The 22,072-nt window shown below is 36.3% G+C and overlaps 1 protein-coding gene and 1 long non-coding RNA gene across 3 annotated transcripts in view; one reads left to right on the top strand and one right to left on the bottom strand.

The window, feature by feature from the left end:
* Window positions 1–21,597, top strand: part of LOC125673650 (inhibitor of Bruton tyrosine kinase-like) — a 30,262-nt gene extending 8,665 nt beyond the window's left edge. Inside the window, exons 8-26 of one of the 2 annotated variants that reach the window (XM_056159315.1) lie at window positions 1,518–1,635; window positions 2,769–2,940; window positions 3,718–3,841; window positions 4,170–4,356; window positions 4,875–5,040; window positions 5,250–5,355; window positions 5,485–5,906; window positions 6,547–6,636; window positions 7,114–7,234; window positions 8,374–8,470; window positions 9,664–9,765; window positions 10,809–10,926; window positions 12,938–12,998; window positions 13,120–13,416; window positions 16,920–17,131; window positions 17,552–17,722; window positions 18,272–18,403; window positions 19,533–19,758; window positions 20,954–21,597. In XM_056159315.1, coding sequence (XP_056015290.1) covers window positions 1,518–1,635; window positions 2,769–2,940; window positions 3,718–3,841; window positions 4,170–4,356; window positions 4,875–5,040; window positions 5,250–5,355; window positions 5,485–5,906; window positions 6,547–6,636; window positions 7,114–7,234; window positions 8,374–8,470; window positions 9,664–9,765; window positions 10,809–10,926; window positions 12,938–12,998; window positions 13,120–13,416; window positions 16,920–17,131; window positions 17,552–17,722; window positions 18,272–18,403; window positions 19,533–19,758; window positions 20,954–21,097 — 3,066 coding nt within the window. In that variant the 3' untranslated portion in view covers window positions 21,098–21,597. Of the gene's footprint in view, window positions 1–1,517; window positions 1,636–2,768; window positions 2,941–3,717; window positions 3,842–4,169; window positions 4,357–4,874; window positions 5,041–5,249; window positions 5,356–5,484; window positions 5,907–6,546; window positions 6,637–7,113; window positions 7,235–8,373; window positions 8,471–9,663; window positions 9,766–10,808; window positions 10,927–12,937; window positions 12,999–13,119; window positions 13,417–16,919; window positions 17,132–17,551; window positions 17,723–18,271; window positions 18,404–19,532; window positions 19,759–20,500; window positions 20,831–20,953 lie in introns of those variants that run through there. The other variant, XM_056159316.1, reaches the window with a different exon arrangement.
* Window positions 20,081–20,507, bottom strand: LOC130052968 (uncharacterized). Its single transcript, XR_008801379.1, has 2 exons — window positions 20,243–20,507; window positions 20,081–20,167 (listed from the first exon to the last, which is right to left on the bottom strand). It is a non-coding gene; the product is annotated as an uncharacterized LOC130052968 (long non-coding RNA).
* Window positions 21,598–22,072: the final 475 nt, after the last annotated feature.

Here is a 22,072-nt window from a genome sequence, read left to right as displayed (position 1 = left end):
AACAGGTAAATCGGTAATCCCCACACAGGTAAATCTCCAATCCCCAAACAGGTAAATCTCTAATCCTCAAACAGGTAAATCTGTAATACCCAAACAGGTTAATCTGTAATCCCCAAACAGGTAAATCTCTAATCCCCAAACAGATAAATATCTAATCCCCAAACAGGTAAACCTCTAATCCCCAACAGGTAAACCTCTAATCCCCAAACAGGTAAATCTGTAATCCCCAAACAGGTAAATCTGTAATCCCCAAACAGGTAAATCTCTAATCCCCAACAGGTAAATCTCTAATCCTCAAACAGGTAAATCTGTAATCCCCAAACAGGTAAATCTCTAATCCTCAAACAGGTAAATCTCTAATACCCAAACAGGTAAATCTGTAATCCCCAAGCAGATAAATATCTAATCCCCAAACAGGTAAATCTCTAATCCCCCAAACAGATAGATATCTAATCTACAAACAGGTAAATCTCTAATCCCCAAACAGGTAAATATCTAATCCCCAAATAGGTAAATCTCTAATCTACAAACACATCAGGTAAATCTTTAATCTACAAACAGGTTAATCTCTAATTTACAAACAGGCAAATCTTTGATCTATAAGCAGGTACATGTAAAATCTCTAATCTTCAAACAGGTAAATCTTTAATCTACAAACAGGTGATCAAACTCATAATCTTTATGACAGATTCAGCTCATAGAAATATTGTTTTTTGCCGAAATTGTTTGTCCTGACATGTTTCTGTAAAATCAAGTACGTTATAGATTATCAACAAGTCCGACATTATTACTATTAATTGAATTACGATGAAATGCACGGTGTGTACCAATGTACATTTTTGTAACTCATCCATGTTAACTGCCATTGAGAATATAAAATACATAGGATAGTTCTTTTAAATCAGTGTGTCACTGTGTAATTATATGTGGAGATTACTTTGCCAATTTTAGATATCTAAAGAAATATAAGATACTAGATGTTAATACACCACAGTGACTGTAAATGTAGATTTAAAAGATTCGAGACAAACTCTCCTTCAAGAAAAAGAAGCAAAGGGTGAAAAAAAATTACATGGAGAAAAATGAAACAAGGATGTTGAAATACAAAGAATGGGGTACATTTTCAAATTGTTGTTGTGAAAATGCAAGGATATTCTGGATTGGGAGTGAATAAATCCGGTCCTCTCAGATGGATTGTGAATTAAATCCGGTCCTCTCAAATGGATTGTGAATTAAATCCGGTCCTCTCAGATGGATTGTGAATCAAATCCGGTCCTCTCAGATGGATTGTGAATTAAATCCGGTCCTCTCAGATGGATTGTGAATTAAATCTGGTCCTGTTGGATGGATTGTGAACTATCTCCAGTCCTCTCGGATGGATTAATCTATGTGGAATACAGCATTTTTTCTTCGTAACGTATTCTTAAAAACTAGTGCTACATATCATGTATCAATAAAAAATCCTCTTATACCAATCTAAAAATAGTGCACATTGAGAGGTAGTTCTCTTGTTGCAGGTAACTGGTAAGAACATCAAAGGGAAGACTATCAAAGGTGTGTGTGTCGGACGATTTCACACTGTGCTGTACACTCGTGAGGCTGTGTACACGTGTGGGCTGAATGCTGGACAATTAGGTACGGCTCTGTGTAAAATTAGGTACTTCTAACCGAACGCTGGACAATTAGGTATGGCTCTGTGTAAAATTAGGTACATCTTACTGATTGCGGGACAATTAGATGTTGCTCTGTTTAAAATTAGGTACATTCAATTGAAAGCTTGGCAATTAGGTACGGCTCTGTGTAAAATTAGTTACATCTAACTGAATGCTGGATAATCATTCTCTACCCAGAGTTCCGTGCGCTCCTCGCACTACACGTGTATGTGTAACACGCCCTCTGGTGAGAGAATGGCTGGATAATTAGATATGGCTATGTGTAAAACTAGGTACATCTAACTGAACCCTGGACAATTATGTATGGGTCTGTGTAAAATTAGGTACATTTACTGTAACTGAATGCTGGACAATTTAGTACAGCCCTGTTTAAAATTAGGTACTTCTAGCTGACTGCTGGACAATCAGATGTTGCTCTGTGTAAAATTAGGTACATCTAACTGAATGCTTTACAATTAGATATGGCTCTGTGTAAAATTAGGTACTTCTAACTGACAAGGTATACTATATGTAAAAGTAGGTACATATGTACATGTACATTTCTGCAATTATTGAAACTAGATATATCAACAACAAAAAAGAAATAGGAACAATAGAATTTGAAAAAAAACATTGATATTTTAAAATGTGTTTTAATACGCATCTTCCGAGATATCGACTCTTTTGGGATGGAAGTACGTTCAATATTCTGTTGAACACTTGGGTGGGTACAAGATGTATACATATATTATAGACTAGCTATGTAAATAAGGATAAAAGTTATAAAAGCGTAAATTTTATTTATATCAGCCATTGGTATACATTAGACTGACCATATCAAGAATAATATTTGTTTGAATAAGGCCATTAAATTAAATATGAAATTATTTTTGATTTCCTCTTCTGCACGAGTGATACTTTAATCAAAGAAGTATGTTTTGCGTCTCACTGTGCGTAAGAGTTCCACAAAGGGAAAGAACTATTGGGCAACTCGGAAATTGCGTATTTCTATATTGCTTTTATTTTATAATACTATTACTTGGTTGTTTTGTTATGTTTAACACCATAAAGAATGTCCTTAAATCAGTGAGATTTGTAAATTGTTCCTATTTGTAGGCCACGCTAAGGGAGCTGAGAAGCAGACCCAGCTACGACAGGTCTCTAACCTCAATCACTCTGACATCAGCATCGTCATGGTGTCGTGCTCCGACGCTGCGACCGTGTGTTTGACAACGCGTGGTGACATCTACGTCCTGCACGAGTACCAGTGCAGGAAGATTGCATCAAAGTATGTACGGACAGACATTTCTACATATGTGTCTGTACAGACTACTCCCAAAAGTCGTGTTTAATCATTTCTACATGTGTGTTCAAACTGCTCATGATTTTTTCATACCAGTTCAGAGTCCATTAAGGTACAGGCACGTCCCAAATTCTGTCAATGGCAGACTTTTCTACATAATTATGTGTATGTATAGACTGCTTCCAAAAGTCTGTTCTACCATTTTTACATACACTGTACATATACAAAAATATGTTCAGACTGCTCACAAATTTTCTACACCTTTATAGAGTCTTTTAATGTACAGGTGCTTCCCAAAATCCTGTCCTACAATGATTAATCATCAAGGACTGAAGTGTAGTCCATTAGAACAACCTGTCTGGTGTTGGTTGTGAATATAATCCGTCTCCCATAACCAATCATGTCTAAAAAGGAGTGGTTTTTTGTGATTTGTGAATTGGTATTTTAATGGCTGAAATCTGCAAGAACAGAAAGTTTATAATGTACAAAGTTTCTGACTAAAAAAAGTGATGGAATGTGAGAAAAACAATTCAGATTTTGATATGCTTAAAGGAAAAATTGAGATTCTGGCATACTATGACAAAAAAATTGTAAGTTAATATTCTGACATACATGTACTATGAAAAAAAAAAGAATTCAGATTGTGATATGTTATGAGGAAAAACATGCAAAAGAATCTATTTTAGATTTTGATGTATTACTCTGAAGAGGAAATTTTAACATTGTGACCATAATAAGGAAACAAGCTGGGTTTTTTTACAGGTGGCAGGACATCCATGAGATTTTTGTCTCGGGAGGAAATCTGGATCACATGTCTGACCTTGATGTACTGAGAGAGAAAGGTGGAACGGAACTACGCATCGTGCTGCTGACCTCAACAGGAAAGGTCAGGGTCAAGTGGCTGTAGAACTTTAACATGGCCAATCAAAAACCTGGATCTATAGATGCACGGGCTGATTAAAAGTCTTCAGATGATGAAATATGAATGTTTGTTTGATTAAATGATGAATAATTGTTAACAATGAAATGTTTGTGCAATTGGATAATTATTGTAAATAGGTCATTATCATGATTAAATTTGCTTCTTAAACATTTTTTTATTGATACAAAAGATGTAAGAAGTCTTTCTTGCATAAGAATTCCATTGATGACTATGTGTAAATGAAGTTGTACAGTGTACCTGTATAATGATATCATTTCATATTGACTTGTAGACATTTGTCTGGCATGCTGCCAGTCCGAGCCTGAAGCGATGTCGCTGGGCGATACGACGTCAGTTAACCGTGGCAGATGTTGCCCTTAGTACCAACAATATTGCCATAGTAACAGACAATGGGGAGGCCTTCGTGGGGAATTTTGTACAAAAGAAAAGTGGAAAGGAAAACACACAGACAACTAAAGGTAAAAGATAAACATGAAGGGAGGAGTAGGTAGAGTGAAAATAACAGCTGATGGTGTTGTTAGATTTCTGGATTACACAGTTATAAATGAACATGAAGGGAGTAGGTACAGTGAAAATAACAGCTGATGGTGTTGTTAGATTTCTGGATTACATATATATAAATAAACATGAAGGGAGGAGTAGGTACGGTGAAAATAACAGCTGATGGTGTTGTTAGATTTTTGGATTACACAGTTATAAATTAACATGAATTACTAATATGTAACTGCTCTTTAAAGTTCAAAATTATGTAACAAGTAGCAAAAAATACATTTTAAAGAACAGAATTAATTACTGTAAACGAATTTTTATTTGCACGTGAAAAAAGTTAAAACTAAGTAAGGGGAAAGAAAGATAACTCTGAAATGAAACATGGTTTTTAGAAATGTGTGGGACTGGTACACACTGCATGGTGATCATGTGAGAAAATGTAATAACTGCAATCTGTTTATATAATCTTTTTCTTATTTGACACTAGAACATGAGAAAAATGACTTTGAGTTACGGCTGATCGACCTCCTACTGAAAGATGAAGCTGAGGATGTCATGCTTCGCCGACTTCCTGAAATCCATCGAGGGACACGGATCTTTATGGACTCCAAGGGACATAACTTCTGTGTGTTACAGTCCATCCCTAACTTGTGGTAAGACTGTGTAATTAGGTCATGTTCAGATCAATGCCTGATGTTTTTATGATCTTGGTGTTTCAGTGATATGTTATGGATGATATTGTAATCAGTTTTTCTCTTGGGAGAACATTTTCTTCCAACATGATACAAAATTCACTAAAAACTGTTTTGATTCCTTTCTGTAGTAAATCCTAGTCAGTCTGTAATTTTTTTTCAATTTTCAGTATAACTGATGTTCCCAGTGTCAGCCAATCAGAAATGCCGTTACATTTCCAGCAGCTGTTAGATGAGGCTGATGAGTTTGATATGATCCATGATATTGTTCTGAAGGTGAGATGATAGGAGCAGCATGCAATGTAATGTCCATGTAGGCAAAAGCTGGTGAAGAAATATGCTTTCCACCTGAGTAGATATGGCATTTTGAAAAAAAAAATTATATGACTGTTTAATTCAAATTAGGTCAAAGGTCGAAGCTGGGCAGCACACAAGTTTATTCTTCTCAGTCGTAGTGACCTTTTCTACAAGCTGATTGCCGAGGTCAAAAGAAAGTCATCAGAGGATCAGACCACCCTGGAAATCCCAGATGTGAACCCCGAGATTTTCCATCAGATGCTGACCTACATATACAGTGACACGTGTGATCTACTCCGGGTCGGGGCTGTGTTTGACTTCAAGCCAGTTCTGACAGAGAGAGACTGTAATGGAAATGACTTTGATGAAGACGGTCTCAGCTCTATGAGAGGAAAATCAGCATATGAAGTGACACAGAAAAAGAAAGGAAAGGAGAAGAAAAACATGAGGACAGTGATGGCCGATAAAGATCCTGTCAAACTCCTACAGGACATGGCCAAGCGATTCGGAGTGAAGGGATTATCCAAAAAGTAACAATTAGTTATTTTTAATTTAAAATCTTAAGGGAAATCCTAAGGAAGAATGCTGCACCAGAGAAATTGATGTTGATAAAAAGTGGAGGATATGTGCAATAATATTTTAGAATTGATCACTTTCAAATTTACTTAATTTAGTGCAGTTTTAGTAGATAGCAATCTGAAAAAAATTTAAAACCCATGCTGGACTCGAACCCATGATCTACAGTTCAGCAATCAATGTACTAACTTACTGAGCTACTCAGCTAGGCAATGATATTTGAAATGAATAGACAAATATTGCTGATATCTATATTTTCATCCATGTTTTAAAAGGAAATCGGCCATTGTGACGATGTAGAGTACCTCCTTAAAAAAGAATTTTTGCACAAAGCATTTGTTTAAGTTTTATCAAATGACTCAAAATGCCATGCAGGGCATGTTGTACTGTATCAGTTGTATAGTATATGTTATACCGTGTATGAATTATTGTACGGGTAGTTCATCTTCTCTATGAATTGTTCCCAGATGTTTTGTAAATCTTTCTCTCTCCTTCAGATTTCAGTAGAATCCTCACATTCTGAAACATGTTAAGCCATGGTTATGATATTTCTTGTTGTATGTTCAAGTAAAGAATTGATATTTCTGTTAACAGACTGGATGGCTTGCAGTACGTGAACGGCCGGATAGACGGGAAATCTAAACAACAGACCAGGGCACCACTCAGACTGGAGCGATCCAAGTTGTAAGTTTTGTCTTCAGCTTGGAAATCTTAAACCTTTCCTTACAAAGGAGACAATTTATTCTTTTTTCTTTTGATGCGCCAGTTAATTTTCTTGTGGCAGAAATTTTGTTTTCTTTCTTTGTTAATGGTGAAGAGGTTACTTGTTACTTTGGTTTCATGATGTTCTTTGACAATGTGTACAACTGTTTGACTTGGAATCTAATCTAACTTCAAATTTAACTTTAATTCTTAATGTTTACATTATGTGCCAAATGAAACGTGAAGATAACAAACAGTGATCAATCTCATAACTCCTATAAGCAATACAAAATATAGAGTTGGGCAAACACGGACCCCTGGACACACCAGGGGTGGGATTAGGTGCCAAAGAGGAGTAAGCATCCCCTGTCGACCGGTCACATATACATTATACACAGAACCTAGAGTAAGGTCGGAGTATTTTTATTCAGTTTCTGTTCTACTTTTACAATTTTTCAGGATGGATCTTTGTGATATCACGATTGCGGGGCAGGATGGAACAGCGGTATGCTGCCACAAGTGTGTGTTGGTGGCAAGACTGGAGTATTTCAACAGCATGCTGAGTAGTGGATGGGTAGAGGTCAGTAGTAGTACTAATTCTGTAGACAGTTGCCTTGCTAAGTTATTGCCAATTGTGTTTTTAGATGAGACCTACATAGATATTATTGATTTTGTCCATTATTTCTGTATACAAGTTCTATGCTTAATTTCGCCTAGTTTTTTTTTTTTTTTTGTAGATGAGAGATTAATTTTGTTCATTATACCAGGCTCTAATGTCCATGGTTGGTTTGGTCCATTAATTCTGGAAACAACTTCTGTTTTTGATTTTGCCCATTATGATTTCTGTATATGAGTTCCATGCTTAATTTTGCCCATTATTGCTTTAGACAAGTTCTATGCTTAAGTTGTCCATTATTTCAGTACCCGTAGATGAGTTTCTTCCTTAATTCTGTCCTTTATTCCTTTAGATGAATGTCATGGTTAACTTGGTCCATTATTTTTGAATTACTCAATCAATTTTTGCCCATTGTTTCTACAGACAAGTATATTGCTTAATTTTGCCCATTATATCTATAGACTCATCCACTTCTGTTTCATACTTAGATATTTTATTGAAAGTAGACATTAACGGCAAACTGACAACTCAACTATATGACAAACGAGATGATTTCAGCTTCTCCATCGTCAACTTCCCATATTTATGTAGCAATATTCCATTATCACCTGCATATAGTGTATATATCTCTCAACTGATTCGATATGCAAGAGCTTGTTCTGCGTATAGTCAGTTTTTAAATCCAGGCAAGCTACTGACAAACAAGTTGATGGTACAGGGGTTTCAACAGTCTCGATTGAAGTCAGTTTTTCGCAAATTCTATGGTTGTTATAACGATCTAGTTTGTCCATACAACCTATCATTGGGTCAAATGCTGTATGACATGTTTCATCCCGATTGTTAAGCCGTTCTTGGCACACTGATTTTAACTACGGATAACTCTGTTTACCTGATCAGGATATAGGGCTCATGGCAGGTGTGACCGGTCGACAGGGAATGCTTACTCCTCCTAGGCACCTGATCCCATCTCTGGTGTGTCCAGGGGTCCGTGTTTGCCCAACTATCTATTTTGTATTGCTTATAGGAGTTACGAGATTGATCACTGTTCGTTATCTTCACCTTTCATGAATTCCTTGCTTATTTTTGCCCATTTTTTTCTGTAGACGAGTTCCACACAGGCCCTGACATTACCTGTCCCTGGTGATTGTCTGAAGATCCTCATAGATTTCCTCTACACAGACGAGGCTCCTGCTGTAACAGGTAAGTTACCTATACCTGTTTAGTGGAATAAAAGTCAGAAATAGAAATCAGACAAGTTACTTATACCTACATAGGGAAATAGAAATTAAGTAACTTATACCTGTATAGGGAAATAGAAATCAGGTAAGTTACCTATACCTGTCTAGGGGAATAAAAGTCAGAAATAGAAATCAGACAAGTTACTTATACCTACATAGGGAAATAGAAATTAAGTAACTTATACCTGTATAGGGAAATAGAAATCAGGTAAGTTACCTATACCTGTCTAGGGGAATACAAGTCAGAAATAGAAATCAGACAAGTTACTTATACCTACATAGGGAAATAGAAATCAAGTAACTTATACCTGTATAGGGAAATAGAAGTAACTTATACTTGTACAAAGAAATAAAAAACAGGTAACTTACACCTGTACAGAGAAATAAAAATCTGGTAACTGACACCTGTACAGAGAAATAGAAAAATAGAAATGAGGTAACTCATACCTGTACAGAGAAGAAATCAGGTAACTTACACCTGTACAGAGAAATAGAAATCAGGTAAGTTACATATACCTGCATGGGGAAATGAAAATGATGATTGATCTTATATTGTATAACATCCCTTTCAAGATTTTTTCACTCAAATCCGCAAAATTTTGTCCTGTGCTCGGCGCTTACAACCTTTGAGCAGGGAGGAATCTTTATCGTACCACACCTACTGTGACACAGGGCCTCAGTATTTGCGATCTCTTCGGAAGGACTACACCATTTATTCATCTCTTACTACAAGCAAGGGGGTACTGAGGACCTATTCTAACATGGATCCCCACGTGAAAATGATACTAACAATCAAAAATTTTGTAACTATTTTGTTGTTTTCTAGCTATGTAATAATACCGGTATGCTTCCTCTGTTAAAAATTGAATTTCAGTTCATTATTGTGCAATTAAAAGTCACGCTATTGCTAGATACATGTAGATAATTTCAATCACACAAAATTGTAATCGTGTAGTGTTGATTTGTAATTTATCTTTATTTTACAGACAGTGAGAATTTAGCATTGATTTGTAATGCTTTTTATTAAGCAGACAGTGAGAATTTATTAGTACTTTGATTATTTTAATGGGAGTGAGAATTTAGAATTGATTTGTAATGTCCTTTATTTTACAGTGAGAATTTATCAGTATTATCTGTACTTTGATTATTTTACAGGGAGTGAGAATTTAGAACTGATTTGTAATGTCCTCGTGATGGCTGACCAGCTTCTGGTGACCCGACTAGTACAGATCTGTGAAGTTACACTGAGTGAGCGTGGTGAGTAATTATATCGCATCTCGTTAACAGTGTCCTAATTTTTTAGCTCATTAGATTTAGTTGAAGTCTGTCCTTAATCATTCTTTCTGTTCAACCTCTTTGTTTAGAATCGCTGAATCAATTTGAACCAAACTTTACACAAAGTTTCCTTAATAGGTGGAAGGCGATTCAAGTCTGTTTAAATGATGGACCACACTTCTGCCAAAATGAGATAATTAAGGTCAAACTTACAAGAAAAAAAATTCTGTAATCTCTGTATTCAAATCTAAAATTGTCAGTGGGGACATGTTCTAGTTATGATTAGGGGTGGGAATTATACAAAGGAAATAAAGGAAAATTTATTTCCTCATAAACACAAGGCATTGATAATGATGTCTTAACCACAGGCAGTTGCATCGCTTGGGGTCGAATTTACTATTCTAAAAGAGTACTCTTTAATAGTAAATTCGACCCCAAGCGATGCAATTGCCTGTGGTCTTAACTTACTCACACTGTGACTACCTGAGCTCAGGTTGGGGTTGAACTTTATATGCACATTAGGGAACACGCAGGTGATCCCTGTGGCCCATGCTACTTTCATTTTAAAATCTGAAGATGGAGTATATGAAAGTATATGAGTATATGAAGTTTGAATTTTGTGATTGTTAGAAGGCTGATATATTCTGATGATAAGGATGCTGATTATTTTATCAGTCACAATGAAGAATGTGGGGGAGCTGTTAGAATTTTCCACTCTGTATAATGCTAATTTATTCTATTAGTAACAATGAAGAATGGGGGGGGAGCTGTTAGAATTTTCGACTCTGTATAATGCTAATTTATTCTATTAGTAACAATGAAGAATGTGGGGGAGCTGTTGGAATTTTCCACTCTGTATAGTGCTAATTTATTCTATTAGTAACAATAAAGAATGGGGGGGGGGGGGGGGGGGGGGGGGAATTTTCGACTCTGTATAATGCTAATTTATTCTATTAGTAACAATGAAGAATGTGGGGTAGCTGTTGGAATTTTCCACTCTGTATAATGCTAATTTATTTTATTAGTAACAATGAAGAATGTGGGGGAGCTGTTGGAATTTTCCACTCTGTATAACGCTGGGCAGCTGAAGGCTGTGTGTCAACAGTACATCGTCATCAACCTCGCGGCCATCATAGAGGGCAGGTGGGTGTGTCATGTATTACAAAATACTCGAGTTCGCTCTGTAATGAGAGAGAGCCATGGTATTTAATCTGTAGCTCCAGACAACAATGTTCAATCTATTAGAAAAGGTAAAGTTCTTAGTTTGTATTGATAAGGATGTTTGATTTTTATCCACATGCAATATTGTTTTAATTTGTTTTTACTGGGAATAATGTCTTATTTGTAAATAAAAAACAACTGTTATGGGAACTGTGTTCAACATTTAATGTAGGCAAAAGTGTTCAACATTTAACATGACCTTAAAAACTGAGGTCCCATGTTGCTGCAGGCATTGGGATGATAAAGAATCCTCACTGCTACGGCCCTGAGCACTAAGCATAGGTCTAAATTTGTGGTACTGCATCTTCAGCTGCTGACGTCTCGATATGAGTGAAAAATTCTCGACGGGACACAAAACAAACAATCAATCAATATTAAACATAGTCAGTAGTGTTTAACTTCAACCATAGGAAACAGTGGTGAATTTATAATTACATATTAAAAGGCAACAGATTTTATCTTATGAAACAGTTAAAATACAATTTAATGACGTGGGGGATGCATTTTCCTAAACATTGTTTTGACATCATGGAAGAATCATGTGTGGTGTCATTGTCAGTGTCATGTGTTCTGTGTAAAGAATTTTATTTAAATTGAAAATTTCAATGGATATACAACATATAAAACTCATTGTACAGTCATGATAAAACAATTCATTTGATATAAACTTGATATTATAAAACATTTTTATACCCCCCGCAACAAGTTGTGGGGGGGGGGGGGGGGGGGGGGTATACTGGAATCGGGTTGTCCGTCTGTCTGTCTGTCCGTCTGTAGACGCAATGGTTTTCGGGCTCTAAAGCATTATCCTTTCCACCTACCGTCGCCATATCATATATATATGGACTACCCATGGCATGAAGATGTTCCCTATCAATTTTGGGGTCAAAAGGTCAAAGGTCAAGCGCACTGGACATTGAAGTAGCAATATGGTTTCCGGGCTGTAAAGCGTTATCCTTTCCACCTACAGTCACCATATCATACATATGGACTACCCATGGGATGAAGATGTTCCCTATGGATTTTGGGGTCAAAAGGTCAAAGGTCACGTGCACTGGACATTAAAGTAGCAATATGGTTTCTGGGCTCTAAAGCGTTATCCTTTCCACCTACAGACACCATATCATACATATGGACTACCCATGGGATGAAGATGTTCCCTATCGATTTTGGGGTCAAAAGGTCAAAGGTCACGTGCACTGGACATCGAAGTAGCAATATGGTTCGGTTTGTCATGCCATTTGTTTTTTACACTCAGAAAAGAGGTAGTTTATACATGTACCTATTACCAACACCCTTTGGGAGATTGGGGTAAACGGGGGGTATTCTTAGTGAGTATTGCTCACAGTACCTCTTGTTAAGATTGTAACTAAAACTTGACTGAAATTAAACTTTACTGAGTTTTGTAACCACAAGAGAAAAATTCATTTTAACATCATATTAAATATCTTTCTTTCTATATAGAATAAAATAAGATGATGATTGATCTTATTCAATACATAGGGTAATTTTAGCATGCTGGAAATGCAGGATGTTTTGAAATATGAACACATTTTGCCAACATTTCTTTTCATAATTATGAATAATGTACACTGTACTTGTTATAATTGAAAGTATACCAAAAAAAATGAAGGACTAATATTTCAAACTACATGTTTTAGAAAATTTCGCTGAATTACACCAAAATTACCCAATGATATACTGTATCTTTCTGACTCGGTGAAATGAATTTGGGAACTGTCATTCATTGTAAAATGTGTTACTTGTAACTGTGTTTTACTGTAACGCAGTTTGTAAATGAAGGTCTCATTTCAGTGGTTGACACATTTCTTTTGTGTTTTAGGTATTGTTATGGGCCAGAATTAATTGTGTGTTAGGCATTTAGACATTACTTTTTTGTGGTAGACATTTAGACAGTTCTTCTGTGTTTTAGGTATTTAGACATGGTCAGTGATGATGTAATGGCTGAGTTGACAAGATACTACCATGACAAGGTAGGAATTTAAAATAATAATGAAAAATTATAGTTATAATATATTAGGTACAAAGATTTTTGCTGTACACATGGAGCTAGACATGTATGTAGCAGGAAATCTCACGTTTGTGTTTTTACAGGTTCCATGTATGAGTCGACGTGTAATTACCCCATTTTCAGATGGTCCCTCTAAGTCTTTCGTGGAGGAGCTGACAGAATCTTCACAGATTAACGAGAGTCTGTCAGGCGATTCCACAGTCAGGAAATCCAAGAACCGGAGGCGACGTAGCAGGATGAAGAGCACGTCGGAGGACGATGGAAGGAGAGACAGCCAGTCAGATGAAGTCAGCAGGAGAGAGAGAAAGATAGATAGACAGATATCTGTCAGTTCAGAGAAGAGTCTTTTTTCAGATGAGGAAGATGAGAAGCCAATCATGGTGAGTCCTTGTGACTAGATCTATGTCAACTGAAAGAGAACTCCTGATAGCCCCAAATAAACTGATAGCTCCATATAAACTTATAGAGAGCTCCATGTAAACTGATAGCTCCATATAAACTGATAGAGAGCTCCATGTAAACTGATAGAGAACTCCATGTAAACTGATGGAGAGCTCCATTTAAACTGATAGAGATCCATGTAAACTGATAGAGAGCTCCAGGTAAACTGATAGAGAGCTCCATATAAACTGATAGAGAGATCCATGTCAACTGATAGAGAGCTCCATGTCAACTGATAGCTCCATATAAACTGATAGAGAGCTCCATATAAACTGATAAAGAGCTCCATGTAAACTGATAGAGAGCTCCATATAAACTGATAGATAGCTTCATGTAAACTGATAGATAGCTCCATGTAAACTGATAGCTCGATATAAACTGATAGAGAGCTCCATATAAACTGATAGAGAGATCCATGTAAACTGATATTTAGCTCCATGTAAACTTGTAGCTAGCTCTTTGAATTGATATTTAGCTCCATGTAGACTTGTAACTAGCTCTTTAAACTGATAGATAGCTCCATGTAAACTTGTAACTAGCTCTTTGAACTGATAGATAGCTCCATGTAAACTTGTAACTAGCTCTTTGAATTGATATTTAGCTCCATGTAAACTTGTAACTAGCTCTTTGAATTGATATTTAGCTCCATGTAAACTTGTAACTAGCTCTTTAAACTGATAGATAGCTCCATGTTGACTGATAGGTATCTCTGTGTAAACTGATGACTAAGTCTTGAAAATTATTCACTAGCACCTTGAAAACTGATAACTAGGTCCCTACAACTGATAACTAGCTAAGGTCCTTTGTAGTTTTCATACAATATTGTCAAAAATTTGGAGGGGGAATTCCAAGATTGATATCATTGACAATGATCTGGAAGAAAAATTCTCTAACAAATGTTGAAACTGAACAGTAACCAAATTTTCAACATAACATCAAATGGTACATTGGAGTCATCATTAAAATTCTTCTTTTTATTATGCTTTAGTAAGAAATGATCAAGAAAATTTTCATTTAGATTAATGTTTGCAAACAGATTTGGGATTGAGAATTTAACTTAAGGCCAATTAAACTTGATTGATAGATTATCATCTCCGCCCGCCCCTAAAAAATCGGCCCGCCCCGAATTTTTTTATTGTGTCGCCTACGTTACGCAGTGGCAACATATAGGGATCACTATCCATCGTCTTGCGTCGTCCTGTGTCGTCGTCTGGCGTCGTCGTCGTCGTCACAAAATATTTCTGTCACAGTTTTCTCAAGAACCACATGGGGCAACTCCCTGATATTTGGCACAGAGCATCAGTGTGGCCAACTGTATTGTGTAAGACATTTTCGAATCTGTCGCTTATCAACTTCCTGTTTGCCGGGACTTAGAATTTTTTACAGCAAAAAAATTTCTGTCACAGTTTTCTCAAGAACCACATGGGGCAACTCCCTGATATTTGGCACAGAGCATCAGTGTGGCCAACTGTATTGTGTAAGACATTTTCGAATCTGTTGCTTATCAACTTCCTGTTTAGTGACAAAAACCATTTCAATAATTTACTTTTTCAACATTATACGTGATATATTACATATAGAATGAACTAACAGGCGACACATGTCTTCCGGGGAAGACTTAATACTGTGTTTTGCAAAACTTGGGATTTCGGAAAATTTTCATGTCCGACTCCGGTATTTACACCTCTTGTTACATTTCCGGTATAGCAACGTGAAAAGCCACGTGAAGAAAATAGAATAGATATTAGATATGGTTTTCTTAATTTCTCACGTTCTTACAGGCGTAAATGAAAGGAAGGGATTAATGTTCTTCATATCTTGAAGAAGTTTCATATGTTTTTGTGTTTGAAATTAAAGCTTAACATTGAATTTGTCTCTGAAATAGTCTCTGAAATAAGCATACATGTAGATCGATATCCATCTGGCATTAACTTATGTTGACAAAAAATCGTTTGTCATTAAAAATAAAAATTAAAAGATAAAATCCTCCCACCCGCCCCATAGTTTTTGGTGACCCTGGATGATAAGCTACTAATTAAGTTGAATTGGCCTAACTGGTAACTATGTCCTTGGAAACTGATAACTTAAGTCCTTGGAAACTAATACCTTGGTTCTCTTAAACTAATGAGATAACTAATTCCTTGTAAAACTGCAGTTCTGCTTGTTGTGTGTTGTTGTCATGTCCTACATAAATTAATTACACAAAGTTTGAAATCATACTTTACCTTCACATTTCAGATCTAAAGCTGTTGGGATGATCTCATAACTTTTTTTTCCATTTAAATCATTACATCAGTAAAATGATAGAAGTAACAAAGTGTCCTTGATAATTGATCGTGTGTATTCATAATATTCCAATCTATCATTATTTGTTATTACAATATAGTTTGTCAATACAACCTGTCATTGGGTCAAATGCTGTGTGATGTGTTTCATATCAATTGTTGGACTGATTTATCTGATCAAGACATAGGGCTCACGATGGATGTGATGCCTACTCCTCCTAGGCACCTGATCCCACCTCTGGTATATCCAGGGTTCTGTGTTTGCATGCCCAACTCTCTATTTTGTATTCCTTATAGGAGTTACAAGATTGATCACTGTTTATCATCTTCACTTCTTATCATTACATATTTTCTCAACTGATATTCTGTTTGTTATATTAGGAAATAATTGATATTACTCAATTGGATATAACTGGTTTTCCTTTACATGCAAAATAAAGAGTAAATTATTACAAGGTGTTAGATGTTGATAAATATTTTTAAAAATGATTTTTAAAAATTAGTAAAAAATAGCATGACTGTCACAAATGGTAAAGATGTGTCTCTTTAATCCTAAACCTTATGCAAACCAAATCCCTATGTATTCAATGGAATATCGAGGGTGGGAATCATTTTTCTTGTCTGTCAGTCTGTCCTGTTCTTTGTAAACATTTTGTCCCTAGTATATCGTTCACCTCGAAGAACAAACTTTATATGCAAGTACATCTTATCTGAATAATGAAGTTTTACACCTGCAGTTTTGATTGATACTGTAGATGCCTTATTTTACTCGAGTACTTATTACCGCGAAACGACTCACGGATGTCAAATCGCAAGAAAATAAATTCGTGAGTGTTCTGCTGATCAAGTGTTTTTGATCGTATTTTAGCAATATAAAAATGAAAGCGAGAAAAATTTTTCGTGTGTGATGTTTCTCGCGATAATGAATTCCTCACGTATATTTAGGAATTTACAGTATGTGTATTTATTCTTCAATGGGCACAAATCCAATATTTTTTACCATCCAATGTGCTCTGTGGGGGTATTAGTCCTGTTTAAGACAGTTGTAGTTTATATACTGTGTTGTGAATAGTAAATTAAGATTCATATTAAATCTTGATTCATTTCAATGATTACTGCAAGATGAAGACTTGAATATGTTGTTGGTTTTGATTTAGGAACCGGCGGCCAAACTACTGTCTGACCCAGTATCTATTCCTTCATCTAAAGAAAGTCTTCCAACCGAGTCACAGCGTGGATCCTGGACAGCGGCACCAAAAACTTTACATGTATCCCCCAGTAGTCTCCCAGAAAAGTCACATGCTGCATCGCCTCCCGGAATGAGTCTCAGAGAGATCATGGAGGAAGAAAAATGTATCCAGCAACCCGAGTTAGTGTCTCTGCACGATGTGTCATGTACAAACAAAAGAAGAAAGCACACTCACTGCAAAATCATGTACAAGCAAACTGAAGAAAAAAGCACACTCACTGCAAAGTCATCTACAAACAAATCAAAGAAAAAAGCACACTCACTGCAAAGTCATCTACAAACAAACCGAAGAAAAAAGCACACTCACTGCAAAGTCATCTACAAACAAACCAAAGAAAAAAGCACACTCACTGCAAAGTCATCTACAAACAACAAAAAAAAAAAGCACACTGCAAATTTATGTTTATCATTCATAATTTTATTTCATGATTTTGTATATAACCTTCTGGCTATGTGTAAATGTAAACAGGTAGGTACATGCAGGTAACAGGATTAAGTAGGAAAGCTATTAATCATGATGTGGAATGTCTTGTATTTTAGAGTTCAGATAAGAAACAAGAAGTTTTCTTGGAAAGATGTCAAGAGACAACAAAATCAGGAGAGGAAATCTCAGAGTAAAGTAAAGGAAGAGGATGAGGGCACCACCCCGCAGTCTGACTCACGGAACACCCCTCAGCTCAACACTAGATCCACACCTCCTAAAGTCCCATGGTACTGAAGTGTTGGTTGTTATTTTTGTCAGAAAAGCTGTCTTTGATGGACTGTTGAACTAGTCTACTGTCTTCTATTTAAATCATGAAATGACCCAGAAAAAATTCTGAAATAAGTAGAATACATTTGTATTTTATTTATGTGATAATCATTTCACATACTGGGAAAACATCAAATTTCATTGAGTAAATTTTTGGAGTAGTACCCTTTCCCATGCATTTTATACTGCGACATTATATGAAATTTATATGATGTTTCAATTTAAAAGACACCATATCCTCATAATTACATTGAAACAATGAAATGAGTTTCATTGACTTCACATACATAAAATATCTAGGAGCACTTTGCTATATTTTATTATTTTCTGTGTTTTGGCCTGCTCCAGACAGTATTCCCTAATTGAGACACAAAAGAAAAATACTTTTTCCTCATATTTAATTCTTTCTGTCAGTAATTAAACTGAAATACTGCCACAGTACATGTAGGAAGTACACATAAGTACCGGTATAGAGTGTATTAGTACATGACTGTGCTACTATTTTGTAGGGGTGGTGTTCATCAGAATGTGACCTCCTTCAGAGACCTAATCACGGAGGACAGGAACCAGAGCTGTCACCCAGAGACAAAGCAGTACCCCACACTAACAACACCACAGAAATCTCACAAACAGGTGTTCAGGTACAGTAGATATAGATATCGCTCAGAGACAAAGCAGTACCCCACACTAACAACACCCCAGAAATCTCACAAACAGGTGTTCAGGTACAGTACCATTACCCCACACTAACAACACCACAGAAATCTCACAAACAGGTGTTCAGGTACAGTAGCATTACTCCGTGCTAACAACACCTCAGAAATCTCACAAACAGGTGTTCAGGTACAGTAGATATAGATATCACTCAGAGACAAAGCATTACCCCACACTAACAATACCACAGAAATCTCACAGACAGGTGTTCAGGTACAGTAGATATAGATATCACTCAGAGACAAAGCATTACCCCACACTAACAATACCACAGAAATCTCACAAACAGGTGTTCAGGTACAGTAGCATTACTCCGTGCTAACAACACCTCAGAAATCTCACAAACAGGTGTTCAGGTACTGTAGATTTAGAAATCACCCAGCGACAAAGCAGTACCCCATGCTAACTCAGAGACAAAGCTACTAGTACCCCATGGTAACAACACCGCAGAAATGTCACAAATATGTGTTCAGGTACAGTAGATTTAGAAATCACTCAGAGACAAAGCAGTACCCCATGGTAACAACACAGAAATCTCACAGACGTGTTCAGGTACAGTAGATTTAGAAATCACATAAGCATGTATACTTTACCACTAATCCACTGCAACGTTCATACAAACACCAGTGGCAATAGTTCAGTGGTAGAGTAATCGCTTATTAACAGGGAGGTCGTGAGTTTAAGCCCTGTAAACACATATAGTGATTGTTCCTTCATCAAATGCTTGGCATTTAGAAGTGAGAATCACTGGTCTTTCGGATATGACCTTTAAAACGGAGGTCCTGTGTTATATCAGGCATTGGCATGTTAAAGAACCCTCACTATATGACCTTCAACACTAAGCATATGTCTAAATCTTGTGGTTCTTCACTTATCATTGGTGACGTCTCAATAAGTGAAAAATTCTGGATGGGATGTAAAACAAACAAAACACGAACATTTCTTGAAACATGCAACTGGTGTATTGTGTGACAGTATTGCAAAATTGTATACACCGTTACTATACATCAGATTTTATTTATATGATGAAAGTAAGACCAGGCTTTCCTTCTACAGTTGGGGACTCCCCCAGACCTCAGGCCCACAGAAACCAACCAGACAACAGTCAGAGGAGGGCGCCCCTGCTACCAGTCCCCAGACAGCAGACAACCCCTGGAGCAGGGCGAGTAGTGTCCAGTCTCCAACAGCGCCCTCTGTTAGCTTCTCGGACATCGTTCATGATGAGATTCAGAAACGAGAGAGTTTAGTGAGAGTGACCAGTAAGCCACTCGGTCTTATACAGGTAACAGTTTGTTATACAGGTAACTGTTTGTTATACAGGTAATGGTTTGTTATACAGGTAACAGTCTGTTATACAGGTAACTGTTTGTTATACAGGTAACTGTTTGTTATACAGGTAACTGTTTGTTATACAGGTAACTGTTTGTTATACAGGTAACAGTCTGTTATACAGGTAACAGTCTGTTATACAGGTAACAGTCTGTTATACAGGTAACTGTTTGTTATACAGGTAACAGTTTGTTATACAGGTAACAGTCTGTTATACAGGTAACAGTCTGTTATACAGGTAACAGTTTGTTGTACAGGTAACAGTCTGCATAGTATTGTCTATACTCTACTAGTATTATAGTAGTTAGTAAAATCATTTTTTTTATTTTTTTTCATTTTATAAAATATGGATGAGTAAATGACTAGGGTGCTTGTATTGTGATATGGATGAGTAAATGACTAGGGTGCTTGTATTGTGATATGGATGAGTAAATGACTAGGGTGCTTGTATTGTGATATGGATGAGTAAATGACTAGGGTGCTTGTATTGTGATATGGATGAGTAAATGACTAGGGTGCTTGTATTGTGGTTTTGTCCATTAAAGAAATCATATTATGCTTTCATTATTTGTATACTCACAAAATACAATTTACCTATTACAATACATTTACTTCTTAATAGAAAAAACATCCTTCAAAAGATGTCATAGAGCGGTACAGGAAGGTGTGTTATATATATATTATGTATTCTACAGATAGAAGAGCTGGCTAGTTATATACATTAATGATTGTTCTACAGATAGAAGAGCTGGCTATACAGGATTTATATATATATTATGTATTGTTTTACAGATAGAAGAGCTGGCTATACAGGATTTATATACATTATTTATTGTTCTACAGATAGAAGAGCTGGCTATACAGGATTTATATATATACATTAATGATTGTTCTACAGATAGAAGAGCTGGCTATACAGGATTTATATATATATTATGTATTGTTTTACAGATAGAAGAGCTGGCTATACAGGATATATATATATATATATATATATATATATATATATATATATTATGTATTGTTTTACAGATAGAAGAGCTGGCTATACAGGATTTATATATATATATATATATATATTATGTATTGTTTTACAGATAGAAGAGCTGGCTATACAGGATTTATATACATTATTTATTGTTTTACAGATAGAAGAGCTGGCTATTCAGGAGTTACTGCAGCATTACAGGGCCCGGGACAACGTAGACGAACACATCACAGTGGAGAGGGTGCCCCGGCAAATGGCAACGCCTCTATGGACCTCCAAATCCAAATCTGTCACGCTTCATTGATTTCTAAAATAACCACACCTCCAAATCTGTCTCGCTTCATTGATTACTGATATACATACATCTCTCTGGATCTTCAGATTGAAATCCAGAAAACTCCATTGTTTCAAGAAATTGCTACGCCTTTACAGATAATTGGCTCTTTCACACTCTAACAATGTAAGAAATGGTACTGTTACTGTCCACATTCAACATACAAATCATTATGAAAATAATTGATGTATCAGAGTCTGTAGACTTCCATATCCAAATCTGCAATGCTCCAATGATTACAGTAAAGATGGCCGTGCCTCTCGAGACCTCCAAACACTCAATTGATTACAAAACTTTTTAGCCATTAAGTTGTGAAATTGATACTAATTTAGTATTTGCCGTGTTACAGTGCTGGAATGGTTCTGTATAATTTACAGACCATGTGTTATTTGTCTTGATATTCAATGGTTCTGTATAATTTACAGACCATGTGTTATTTGTCTTGATATTAAACACGTTTGAAAAACATGTGTTCTGGTTGAGGTGTTTGTTACAACGCTTCAGGCTGCCTTTAGCAGGATTGCTAACTTAACTTTTACCAATACGAGTCTCAGTTGGTCCTTTTGAGTGTATGTGGCTACTAGTTAGAACCCTAATCTGTAGGAGTGTGTGTGACTACTAGTTAGAACCTAATCTGTACGAATGTATGGCTACTAATGATAGCCTGAGTATGTACAAGTATGTGTGGCTACCGGTGAGAACTTCAGTCTGTGTGAGTGCGTATGTGGCTACCAGTGCGTGCCTCGGTCTGTACGAGCGTGGCGCCGACTATCTTGACACAATTCTCTTCATACAGGGTCTGGTGGACTACAGTATTGTCTACCTATGCTGAACAAAATGTTGTAGGATTATGATGTCGTATATCGTATCTTCTGATATAATCTTTATACCTTCCGCAATGATACTTTTTACGACGTTTCAACAGCAGGTACATAAGGGAATCGT

Source organism: Ostrea edulis, chromosome 3 (genome assembly GCF_947568905.1).
Source record: "Ostrea edulis chromosome 3, xbOstEdul1.1, whole genome shotgun sequence".
Taxonomy (NCBI): domain Eukaryota; kingdom Metazoa; phylum Mollusca; class Bivalvia; order Ostreida; family Ostreidae; genus Ostrea; species Ostrea edulis.
This window is presented reverse-complemented; position numbering and strand designations above follow the sequence as displayed.